This window comes from Hylobates moloch, unplaced genomic scaffold (assembly GCF_009828535.3).
Source record: "Hylobates moloch isolate HMO894 unplaced genomic scaffold, HMol_V3 SCAFFOLD_1, whole genome shotgun sequence".
Lineage (NCBI taxonomy): Eukaryota > Metazoa > Chordata > Mammalia > Primates > Hylobatidae > Hylobates > Hylobates moloch.
In genome coordinates this window covers 99945353-99957003 of record NW_026652276.1, presented here as the reverse complement: position 1 = coordinate 99957003, position 11651 = coordinate 99945353, and the positions used below count along the sequence as shown (strand labels likewise).

At 54.1% G+C, this 11651-nt stretch overlaps 1 protein-coding gene across 1 annotated transcript; it reads left to right on the top strand.

The window, feature by feature from the left end:
• The first annotated feature begins 279 nt into the window (after positions 1–279).
• TFR2 (transferrin receptor 2) lies at positions 280–11107 on the top strand. Its single transcript, XM_032756101.2, has 10 exons — positions 280–461; positions 2051–2170; positions 2984–3066; positions 3154–3217; positions 3316–3383; positions 3470–3546; positions 3629–3713; positions 3799–4026; positions 4387–4527; positions 10399–11107. The coding sequence occupies exons 2-10, from the start codon at positions 2158–2160 to the stop codon at positions 10666–10668; spliced, it is 1029 nt and encodes a 342-aa protein (XP_032611992.1). The 5' UTR covers positions 280–461; positions 2051–2157; the 3' UTR covers positions 10669–11107.
• The last annotated feature ends 544 nt before the right edge of the window (positions 11108–11651 follow it).

The window sequence follows — 11651 nt, the reverse complement described above, 5'->3', positions numbered from 1 at the left end:
GCCACCATGCCTGGCCGAGACCCTGACTCTTTAAAAAAAAAAAAAAGTGACTCTTCTGGATGGACACAGCCTTTCTCCAGGGTCTACTGTCTGGCGACTAAAGTTCCCAGTGGACTGCACACCTACCTCAGCTGAGAACCATCCAAGGCAGCCCTGACTGCACTGCCCTACCAAGGCAGCGTCCAGAAGCAGCGATCTGGAGCCAGAAAGGGTGGGAGGGAAAGAAAGAAGGAAAAGAGTGATTTGGACTCTTCTGGGTCTCTACAACTTCCCCCTTTCTGCCTTCCTCCTCTCCAGGAAGCTCAAAGGCCCTGTGGCCCCCCAGGAATGGCAGGGGAGCCTCCTAGGCTCCCCTTATCACCTGGGCCCCGGGCCAGGACTGCAGCTAGTGGTCAACAATCACAGGACCTCCACCCCCATCAACAACATCTTCGGCTGCATCGAAGGCCGCTCAGAGCCAGGTATGCTGTGTGTCCAGTACCACTCACAGCTTGTAGTGGGCTGGGGGAATTTCTGCCCATACACCCTGGCAAGATAGGGGGCTAGTGCAGGAGGCCCCAAGAGGGGACAGGAGTGGTGCCCAGAGGAGGGAAGCTGGTAAGTTGAGGCTGAACTGGGTCTGATGGTGGCAGCAGTGAAGAGACCTCACCTTCCAGCCTGTCTAGTGATGGAATGGGGGTTGTTGCCCAGTAGTGAGCTCCCCAGCACTGGAAGTGAGTAAGCCTACGTTGGATGATGTTGTAATAGAAACTCAAGCATGGGCCGGGTGTGGTAGCTCACACCTGTAATCCCAGCACTTTGGGAGGCCGAGGCAGGTGGATCACTTGAGGTCAGGAGTTCGAGACCAGCTTGGCCAACATGGTGAAACCCCGTCTCTACTAAAAATACAAACATTAGCTGAGCGTGGTGGCACGCATCTGTAATCCCAGCTACTCCGGAGGCTCGGACAGGAGAATCACTTGAACCCAGGAGGTGGAGGCTGCTGTGAGCCGAGATTGTGCCATTGCACTCCAGCCTGGGCTACAGAGCAAGACTTTGTCTCAAGAAAAAGGAAAAAAAAGAGAAAGAAAGAGAGAAAGAGAAAGAAAAGAGAGAAAGAAAGAGAGAAAGAGAAGGAAAGAAAGAGAAAGAAAGAAAGAAAGAAAGAAAGAAAGAAAGAAAGAAAGAAAGAAAGAAAGAAAAGAAAGAAAGACTCAAGCATGAAAGAAAGATCAGATCAGATTAAATAGGATAGATGGCCCTTTCAAGCATAGCTAGATGTGGATGGCGGTGGAGAATCAAAGTAGGTAATTGACAGATGGGGCAACAAAGCCAAGACTCCGTCTTCACAAAAAATTTAAAAATAAAAGAAATGGGCTGGGTGCGGTGGCTCACGCCTGTAATCCCAGCACTTTGGAAGGCCGAGGCAGGCAGATCATGAGGTCAGGAGATCGAGACCATCCTGGCTAACACAGTGAAACCCCGTCTCTACTAAAAATACAAAAAAATTAGCTGGACATGGTGGCAGGCGCCTGTAGTCCCAGCTACTCAGGAGGTTGAGGCAGGAGAATGGCGTGAACCCGGGAGGTGGAGCTTGCCGTGAGCCAAGATCGCGCCACTGCACTCCAGCCTGGGCAACAGAGCGAGACTCCAAAAAATAAATAAATAAATAAATAAATAAATAAATAAATAAATAAATAAAATTAGCCGAGCATGGTGGCACACATCTGTGGTCCCAGCTACTTGGGAGGCTCAGGCAGGAGGATGGCTTGAGCCAGGGAGTTTGAAGCTGCAGTGAGCTATGATCACACCACTGCACACTCCAGCCTGGGTGACAGAAACCCTTTAAGTCCAGAATGACCGCAGGCACCCAGCTGAAGGAGCACGCTATCGGGGAAGGGCCAAGCAGGGGCAGGCGCCCTCTTTAGGGACTGGAGGGACTGCAGGGCTGGGGTTGTCCGAATGTGATGGGCTGAGAGATACAGGCTGATGGAGGATGCCCCCAGGGTGCAGGGGGTAGACTTTGGGTACTGCCAGTGTCAGAAGTGGGTCCCAAACATCCCCTCCCCAGATCACTACGTTGTCATCGGGGCCCAGAGGGATGCATGGGGTCCAGGAGCAGCTAAATCCGCTGTGGGGACGGCTATACTCCTGGAGCTGGTGCGGACCTTTTCCTCCATGGTGAGCAATGGTAAGATCAGGGCCAGGGCCTGGGCCTGGGCTAGGCAGTGGTGGGCCTGTGGCCCGAGGAGGATAGGGCAGAGAGGCAGTGAGGGACACAGACTGGCCAGTGGTCACTTGGACTTCGGCATCCACATTGTACCTGAGTGGCCCTGGGCCAGTCACTTCACCTCTATTTCCTCACCTAAAAATGAAAGGGAGGCCGGGTGTGGTGGCTCACGCCTGTAGTCTCAGCATTTTGGGAAGCTGAGGCAGACAGATCACCTGAGGTCAGGAGTTTGAGACCAGCCTGGCCAACATGGTGAAACCCTCTACTAAAAATACAAAAATTAGCCAGGTGTGGTGGAGGGCCCTTGTAATCCCAGCTACTAGGGAGGCTGAGGCAGGAGAATCACTTGAACCCGGGAGGCGGAGTTTGCAGTAAGGGGAGATTGCACCACTGCACTCCAGCCTGGGCAACAGAATGAGCCTCTATCTCAAAAAATAAAAAAAGAAAAGAAAAAAGAAAAAAGTGATAAGAATGATAATCATAGTCCATGGGTCTGTGTCAAGATTAAGCATGTTGGGCTGGACGTGATGGCTCAGGCCTGTAATCCCAGCTACTTGGGAGGCTGAGGCAAGAGGATCACTTGAACCTGAGAGGTCAAGGCTACATTGAGCCATGATTGCACCACTGCACTCCAGCCTGGGCGAGAGAGTGAGACCCTGTCTCAGAAAGAGAGACAGAGAAGCAGAGACCCTGGGGGACCAGGGCAGAAGAAGGCAAGGGGAGGGTCTTTGCTTGGCCCCTGCTAAGCCTGTCCTCCTTCCCCTCTGCCCCCAGGCTTCCGGCCCCGCAGAAGTCTCCTCTTCATCAGCTGGGACGGTGGGGACTTTGGGAGCGTGGGCTCCACGGAGTGGCTAGAGGTGATGCAGGGTCCTGGGCAGGTCGTTAGGCAGTGGGGAGAGGTGAGGGTGGGGGGTTCCCACTCCACACTGGTCACCCACCCACAGGGCTACCTCAGCGTGCTGCACCTCAAAGCCGTAGTGTACGTGAGCCTGGACAACGCAGTGCTGGGTGAGCTGGGGCAGTGCCACCACCTGGCCCCCTGGGGTCCACCCTTGCCTCTGGGGCTAAGCCCTGAGCCTGGCATCCCTCCCCTCCCCTTTTTCCAGGGGATGACAAGTTTCATGCCAAGACCAGCCCCCTTCTGACAAGTCTCATTGAGAGTGTCCTGAAGCAGGCAAGAGCACCCCAGGAATAGGGGGTGAAGGGGAGTAGGTTGCGGGGAGGAGCAGAGCCTGATCAGTGCCCTCCCCCCACCCCCAGGTGGATTCTCCCAACCACAGCGGGCAGACTCTCTATGAACAGGTGGTGTTCACCAAACCTAGCTGGGATGCTGAGGTGTAAGTTGGGGGGGTAGGGAGAGCTGGGGAGGGATGTGGGGGAGCCTGAACCCACAGATCCCTCCAACCCGCCTGCCCCCAGGATCCGGCCCCTACCCATGGACAGCAGTGCCTATTCCTTCACGGCCTTTGTGGGAGTCCCTGCCGTCGAGTTCTCCTTCACGGAGGTGAGACGTCCTCCCCCTGCCCCAGACACAGCGCTAGTCCTTCAGCCTGTCTGCCTCCGCCCCAGCGTCCACCCTGTCCTGGCAGGACGACCAGGCCTACCCGTTCCTACACACAAAGGAGGACACTTATGAGAACCTGCATAAGGTGTTGCAAGGCCGCCTGCCCGCCGTGGCCCAGGCCGTGGCCCAGCTCGCAGGGCAGCTCCTCATCCGGCTCAGCCACGATCGCCTGCTGCCCCTCGACTTCGGCCGCTACGGGGACGTCGTCCTCAGGCACATCGGGAACCTCAACGAGTTCTCTGGGGACCTCAAGGTTCAAGGGGCCCACCCCACTCTTGGTCTCTGGGAGTGGGGAGCACTGCCCAGGCCAGGGGTCCAGCCCCTTCTCTCTGCAATCCCTGGGGTCTAGGTCCTCTCTGGCAATCCAGCCCTTTAACCCCCTGCCTCCAGTCTCCCAGCCCCCAGCATGTGCCATCGCCCAACCTGGCAGGTGCAGGATGTTCTCCCCACTCCCTTCCTCCTGCCTCCAGCACTCTGTCCTCGTCTACCTCCTCCCTCCTGCCAGGCCAGGGGTCCCAGCCCCCTTCCCCATGCTAGGCGGGGGTCCTTGTCCCCATGCTAGGCGGGGGTCCTGGCCCCTGCCGCCAGCCTCAGCCCGCGCCTCCGCCCCCAGGCGCGCGGGCTGACCCTGCAGTGGGTGTACTCGGCGCGGGGGGACTACATCCGGGCGGCGGAGAAGCTGCGGCAGGAGATCTACAGCTCGGAGGAGAGAGACGAGCGACTGACACGCATGTACAACGTGCGCATAATGCGGGTGAGGCCCCGCCCTCCTCGCCCCGCCCCCAGTGTCCCGCCCCTCCTCTGGCGCTCCGCCTCCTGGACCTGGCCCTGTCTGCGCCCTCCTCTCTCTCCCCGCCTACACAGTCCGGATGCTCTGGATGCTCTCTTCCCAGTCCTGGACACGCAGTGCCCATAGATCGGTCAGGCTGGAGGACCCGAGCGATCAGTGATGAAATGGACAGGGAGGGCCAGCCCCTTGGCCACAGTCGCCTGGTTTACGCCTGGCAGAACTGGGACAATCCACCCTCCTCCACCCCTCCCCGCTGACTCCCCTCCTATAGCTCCCACTGCCTCCTCGACCCTTCTGGAAAGAAAAAGCATGTCCACACTGGTCCACAGTACGAGGTTACAGGCTGGGACGTGCAAAAGGCTAAAGATATTCAGAGTATAGAGAGCTGTTTTCCTTCTGGTAATGAAATGGGTGACATCCAGAAAGGCTGCCTGGAGGAGGTGTCACGTGAAAGTTAAACAAGAGCTTATTCCCTCACCAATCCCTGCTGCTTAGCTTTGAATCCTTTGCAGCCCACATCCCACCTCCAGTTGCAACTCTTCCACTTCCTTCCATTTCCTCACTCCAAGAACTCAACCTCTCAACCCTTTGATCTCAAGAAATGGGTGAGTAGGGACTGTGGCCATGGGGAAAAGTCTGCAGGGCAAAATAGTAAACAGGATCGTCCTCAGTGAGTGTGGGGTGAGCTGGGAACTGCAGTGTACACAGAGCCACTTGTGCACACGCACTCACGGTTTTCAGAGCGAGCATGGCTACCTCTTGGAGGCTCATGTTCTCTCTCCTCCTTGCATTTTCCTGCTTGTACCCTCTGCCTGTCCCCGTTGGCCATTTACAAACCTATTGCTCTTGCTTGTTCTCCTTTGCCCAGGCTAGAGTGCAGTGGCACCATCTCTGCTCACTGCAACCTCCACCTCCTGGGCTCAAGTGATCCTCCCACCTCAACCTCCCTAGTAGCTGGGAGTACAAGCACGTGCCACGACGCCTGGCTAAGTTTTTCTATTTTTTGTAGAGACAGGGTTTTACCACGTTGCCCAGGCTGGTCTCAAACTCCTGGCCTCAAGTGATCCTCCTGCCTCGGCCTCCCAAATTGCTGGGGTTACAGGCGTCAGCTACTGCACCCGGCCTTCTCTCCTTCTTATATCTCTTTCTCCATTCATTCTTTTTTTTTTTTTTTTTTTGAGACGGAGTCTCGCTCTGTCGCCCAGGCTGGAGTGCAGTGGCGCGATCTCGGCTCACTGCAAGCTCCGCCTCCCGGGTTCACGCCATTCTCCTGCCTCAGCCTCTCCGAGTAGCTGGGACTACAGGCGCCCGCCACCACGCCCGGCTAATTTTTTGTATTTTTAGTGGAGACGGGGTTTCACCGTGGTCTCGATCTCCTGACCTCGCGATCCGCCTGCCTCGGCCTCCCAAAGTGCTGGGATTACAAGCGTGAGCCACCGCGCCCGGCCATTCATTCTTCTTTAACCTTTGTCTCCTCTACTGGAACAGGGGTGACCCTGGGGTGAGGCAATAGGTTGGGTATGGTTCATTCTCATTCATAGATCTTGGTTTAACCTCAGCTGTGTTAGCATCCAGAAGACAAAAAGACAACCGCCTTTCAAAGTTGCCATACCCCTGTCCCCACCAGGTATAAAAGGGACCTGTGTGTAAGATGCATGACTTAGGCCAGGCGTGGTGGCTCACGCCTGTAATCCCAGCACTTTGGGAGGCCAAGGTGGGCGGATCACCTGAGGTCAGGAGTTCGAGACCAGCCTGACCAACATGGAGAAACCCCGTCTCTACTAAAAATACAAAATCAGCTGGGCGTAGTGGCACACGCCTGTAATCCCAGCTACTCAGGAGGCTGAGGCAGAAGAATCACTTGAGCCTGGAAGATGGAGGTTTCGGTGAGCCAAGATCACGCCATTGCACTCCAGCCTGGGCAACAAGAGCGAAACTCCGTCTCAAAAAAAAAAAAAAAAGATGCATGACTCAGGCTCAGGGATGGAGAGGAAAGGACTCAGGACTTCAGAGCCTGCAATACAGGATTGGGCCAGACCCAGTGAATTTTGTGGCTCTAGACCAGGGGTTGGTGAACTACTGCCCATTGGCCAAATTCAAACTGCCGCTTGTTTTTTATTGTTGTTGTTGTTTTTGAGACAGGGTCTCACTCTGTTGCCCAGGCTGGAGTGCAGTAGCATGATCTGGGCTCACTGCAACCTCCACCTCCCGGGCTCAAGTAATCCTCTCACCTCACCTCAGCCTCCTGAGTAGCTGGGACTACGAGGACACACTACAACACTCCGCTAATTTTTAAAATTTTTCGTAGAGATGGGATCTCACTATATTGTCCAGACTTGTCTCAAAATCCTAGGCTCAAGTGACTCTCCCACCTCAGCTTCCCAAGGTGCTGGGATTACAGGCGTGAGCCTCTGCTCCCTGTTTTTGTAAATAAAGTTTTATTGAAACAGCCACGCTCATTGGTTTTCACGCTCTCTATGGCTACTTTTGTGTAATAGCAGCAACGTTAAGTAGCTGCAATAAAACCAGCATGGCCTGCAAAACCTAAAATATTTACTATCTGGCATTTCACAGAAAAAGTTTGCTGACCTCGGCTTTAGACTGTGACTTGGATCTTGAAGAACAGGCAGGATGTGGATTGATGCAAAGTAAAGAGGACATTGCAGGGCGGAGAGACCAGAATTCGGGTGTGGCAGTGAAATCAGTCTGGTTTTACTTGGAAGCAGGGTGTGGACCAGCAGAGCCAGAACAGGGGCCCCATGGAGAAGCAGAGGGGAGGGGATCACCAAATGGTGTTATCAATCAACCGTGGGGAGCCTCGAACACGAGGATTAGAAGTTTGGATGTTAAGGGTCTTAGTATCAATGAAATTAGAGAGGTTTTTGAGCAGAGAGGTGATGTGAGCAAAGGGGAGTTTTATTTTTATTCATTTTTCTTTCTTTATTTTTTGGAGACAGTGTCTTAATGTCGCCCAGACTGGAGTGCAGTGGCGCAATCCCGGCTCACTGCAACCTCTGCCTGTCAGGTTCAAGTGATTCTCCCACTTCTGCCTCCCGAGTAGCTGGGACTACAGGCGCGCACAACCATGCCTACTTTTTTTTTTTTTTGGTAGAGAAGGGGTTTCATCATGTTGGCCAGGCTGGTCTTGAACTCCTGACATCAAGTGATCTGCTCACCTCAGCCTCCCAAAGTGCTAGGATGACAGGCATGAGCTACTGCACCCGGCTGGGAGTTTTTGTTTTTGAAATGAGGTCTCACTGTGTTGCCCAGACTGGTGTTGAACTCTTGGGCTCAAGTCATCCTCCCACCTTGGCCTCCTGAGTAGCTGGGACTATAGATGCACACCACCACACCCGACTAATTTTTTTTATTTTTATTTTTGTAGAGATGAGGGTTTCCATATGTTGCCCAAGCTGGTCTCAAACTCCTGAGCTCAAGTAATCCTCCTACCTTGGCCTCCCAAAGTGCTGGGATTACAGGCAGGAGCCACCATGCCAGACAACAAAGTGGAGTTTTTAAGAGTGATTTTGGTCAGATTGCAAATGTCTTGAGAGTGGCAGGTGGCAGCAAATGCTCATAGGTGGGGACTGGACCGATGTCAGGTGTTTAGGAGGAGAAATTGACAGATTTGATGCTGAGGGAAGAGGAGGAGAATAATAATAATAGTTGTCTTAGAATAGAAGAATAATAAAATAGCAGTTGCCATTTGTTTTTGTTTGTTTTTTGAGACGGAGTCTCGCTCTGTCACCAGACTGAAGTGCAGTGGCGCAATCTCGGCTCGCTGCAACCTCCACCTTCTGGGTTCAAGCTATTCTCCTGCCTCAGCCTCCTGAGTAGCTGGGACAACAGGCATGTGCCACCACACCCAGCTAATTTTTGTATTTTTAGTAGAGACGGGATTTCACCATGTTGGCCAGGATGGTCTCAATCTCTTGACCTCGTGACCCACCCACCTTGGCCTCCCAAAGTGCTAGGATTACAGGCATGAGCCACTGTGCCCGGCCTGTTTGTTTGGTTGGTTTTGTTTTCTGAGACAGTCTTGCTCTGTCACCCAGGCTGGAGTGCAGTGGCGCGATCTTGGCTCACTGCAACCTCCGCCTCTCGGGTTTAGGCTATTCTTGTGCCTCAGCCTCCTGACTAGCTGGGATTACAGGGGCACATCAGCATACCTGGCTAAGTTTTTTGCATTTGTAGTAGAGACATGGTTTTGCCATGTTGGCCAGGCTGGTCTCAAACTCCTGACCTCAGATGATCCATCCACCTCAGCCTCCGAAAGTCCTGGGATTACAGGCATGAGCCACCGTGCCGGGCTGCAGTTGCCATAATAGAAGGTTACCACATGCTAGGGGATTTATTTCATTTGCTTCCCCCAGTGCTGAGGTTGCTAGTATTATATCCAGAAACAGGGGCTAGGAAAGGCTAAGAAACTTACCGGAAATCATATAGTTAATAAGTGGAAGAGCCGAAATTGGAGGCCAGGTAGTCTACCTTCAAAGCCTGTGCTCACCCCATGCTCACTCCCCTTTGAGGGTGAGAGCTTGAAACCTGCAGAAGGCCGTGGGCTGCATGAGTGTGGGCCCAATGCCCAGGTTTGGGAAGAGATTGATACTGATACGTCCAGGTGCTCCCAAACCCAGCGGGGAGGTCCAGATGGCTGGAGGGCAGGATTCCAGTGGGTCATTGGGTGGGGACATTTGGCATCTGTCCCCGCAGAGGTCCTGGTTGACATCAGGGGCATAGATGAGCTCTGTGAGTGAATGATGGAGGCCTTAAAAAGATGTGAGCATCTGAAAATCAGCTGGGTATGGTGGCATGTGCCTGCACTCCCAACTACTCAGGAGGCTGAGGCAGGAAGATCACTTGAACTCTGGGGTTTGGGTTGCAGTGAGCTGTGATTGTACCACTGCACTCCAGCCTGGGTGACAGTGAGAACCTGTCTCTAAAAATAAAAGATGTGAGCATCTGAGATCACCCCCTAGAGATTCTGATTTTACTGGGGTAGTGCCCAGGCAATGATAATTTAATAGGTACAGAGAAGAGGGAGGTGGAGCTTTGAGACCTGCCCATGGGTGGAAGCAGAACAAACCAGAGAGGGGGCTAGGAGAGGCTAAGACACTAGGAGAGGCTGGCAGAAAGGAGGGAGATTAGGTCAGGAGCAAGGCCGTCTCAGGAAAGAGGGAAGAGCAGCTGCATCAGAGGGAGGAAAGCCAGGCTCTTCATGAGGACTGGGCTGTCCCCTTGACCTTTGTCTCTGGGCTGTGGACATTGGTGGAGGTGGAGAATGACTCGGTGTGGGGAGGTGTGGTGTTAAGAAGAGGAATAGCAGGGCAATAGATTGTTCTTTGAGGCTTTGGGCATTCACTGAATGGGTGAGGAAGGAAGACTCAGGAGAACTACATGCAGGCTTTAGGGGTTCTAGAGATAGAAAGAAGGGGAGGCCTAGCGCGGTGGCTCACGCCTGTAATCCCAGCACTTTGGGAGGCCGAGGCGGGCAGATCACTTCAGGTTAGGAGTTCGAGACCAGCCTCGCCAACACGGCAAAACCCCGTCTCTACTCAAAATATAAAAATTAGCCGGGCGTCGTGGCCGGTGCCTGTAATCCCAGCTACTCTGGAGGCTGAGGCAGGAGAATCGCTTGAACCCTGAAGGCGGAGGTTGCAGTGAGCCGAGATCGTGTCACTGCACTCTAGCCTGGGCGACAGAGCGAGACTCCGTCTCAGAACAAACAAACAAAAAACAAAAAAAACAAAGAGACTGGCTGGCGGGAAGGATGATTCCGGCCTTTGCTCCCGAGTCAGAGCCCCCCACCCTGACCTGATCCCCCTTTCTGCGCAGGTGGAGTTCTACTTCCTTTCCCAGTACGTGTCGCCAGCCGACTCCCCGTTCCGCCACATCTTCATGGGCCGCGGAGACCACACGCTGGGCGCCCTGCTGGACCACCTGCGGCTGCTGCGCTCCAACAGCTCCGGGACCCCCGGGGCCACCTCCTCCACCGGCTTCCAGGAGAGCCGCTTCCGGCGTCAGCTAGCCCTGCTCACTTGGACGCTGCAAGGGGCAGCCAATGCGCTTAGCGGGGATGTCTGGAACATTGATAACAACTTCTGAGGCCCTGGGGATCCTCACATCCTCCTGTCCCCCAGTCAAGAGCTCCTCTGCTCCTCACTTGAATGATTCAGGGTCAGGGAGGTGGCTCAGAGTCCACCTCTCATTGCTGATTAATTTCTCATTACCCCTACACGTCTCTCCACAGAGCCCAGACCCCAGCACAGATATCCACACACCCCACCCCTGCAGTGTAGCTGACCCTAATGCGACAGTCGTACTGTCGGTTAATCTGAGAGTAGCATCCCTTCAATCACAGCCCCTTCCCCTTTCTGGGGTCCTCCATACCTAGAGACCACTCTGGGAGGTTTGCTAGGCCCTGGGACCTGGCCAGCTCTGTTAGTGGGAGAGATCGCTGGCACCGTAGCCTTATGGCCAACAGGTGGTCTGTGGTGAAAGGGGCATGGAGTTTCAACATCAATAAACCACCTGATGTCAATAAACCACCTGGTGACATCTGTTATTGATAAGCGCCTTCATGCTTCTTCCTCACCCTCATGCCCATCCCATCCCATCATCCCTTCCTGGAGACCTAGGGAATTGGGCAGAAGGGACCAGAGAGGGTGCACACAGGAATGCTGTCTCCATGGGGAAAACTGAGCTGTTTCTATCACTTAAGGAAACTGCCTAAGGAAATACCGAAGGCCCCTTCTCCAAAGACCACCTGCTTTATGGTGGTCTTTGGAGAAGGGGCCTTCAGTGTCTTTTTTTGTTTTTGAGACAGAGTCTCACTCTGTAACCCAAGCTGGAGTGCAGTGGCACAATCTCGGCCCACTGCAACCTCCACCTCCCGGGCTCAAGCGATTCTCCTGCCTCAGCCTCCCGAGTAGCTAGGACTACAGTTGTGCACCACCACGCCCAGCTAAATGTTTTTGTATTTTAGTAGAGACGGGGGTTTCACCATGTTGCCCAGGGTGGTCTTGAACTCCTGAGCTCGGGCAATCTGCCTGCCTCAACCTCCCAAAGTGCTGGGATTACAGGCATTA

Excerpts from the sequence above, each read along its gene's own strand:
- TFR2 (XM_032756101.2), top strand. Across the intron at positions 3,067-3,153 it reads GCTCCACGGAGTGGCTAGAG|GGCTACCTCAGCGTGCTGCA; the intron begins GTGATGCAGGGT and ends ACCCACCCACAG. Across the intron at positions 3,384-3,469 it reads TTGAGAGTGTCCTGAAGCAG|GTGGATTCTCCCAACCACAG; the intron begins GCAAGAGCACCC and ends CCCCACCCCCAG.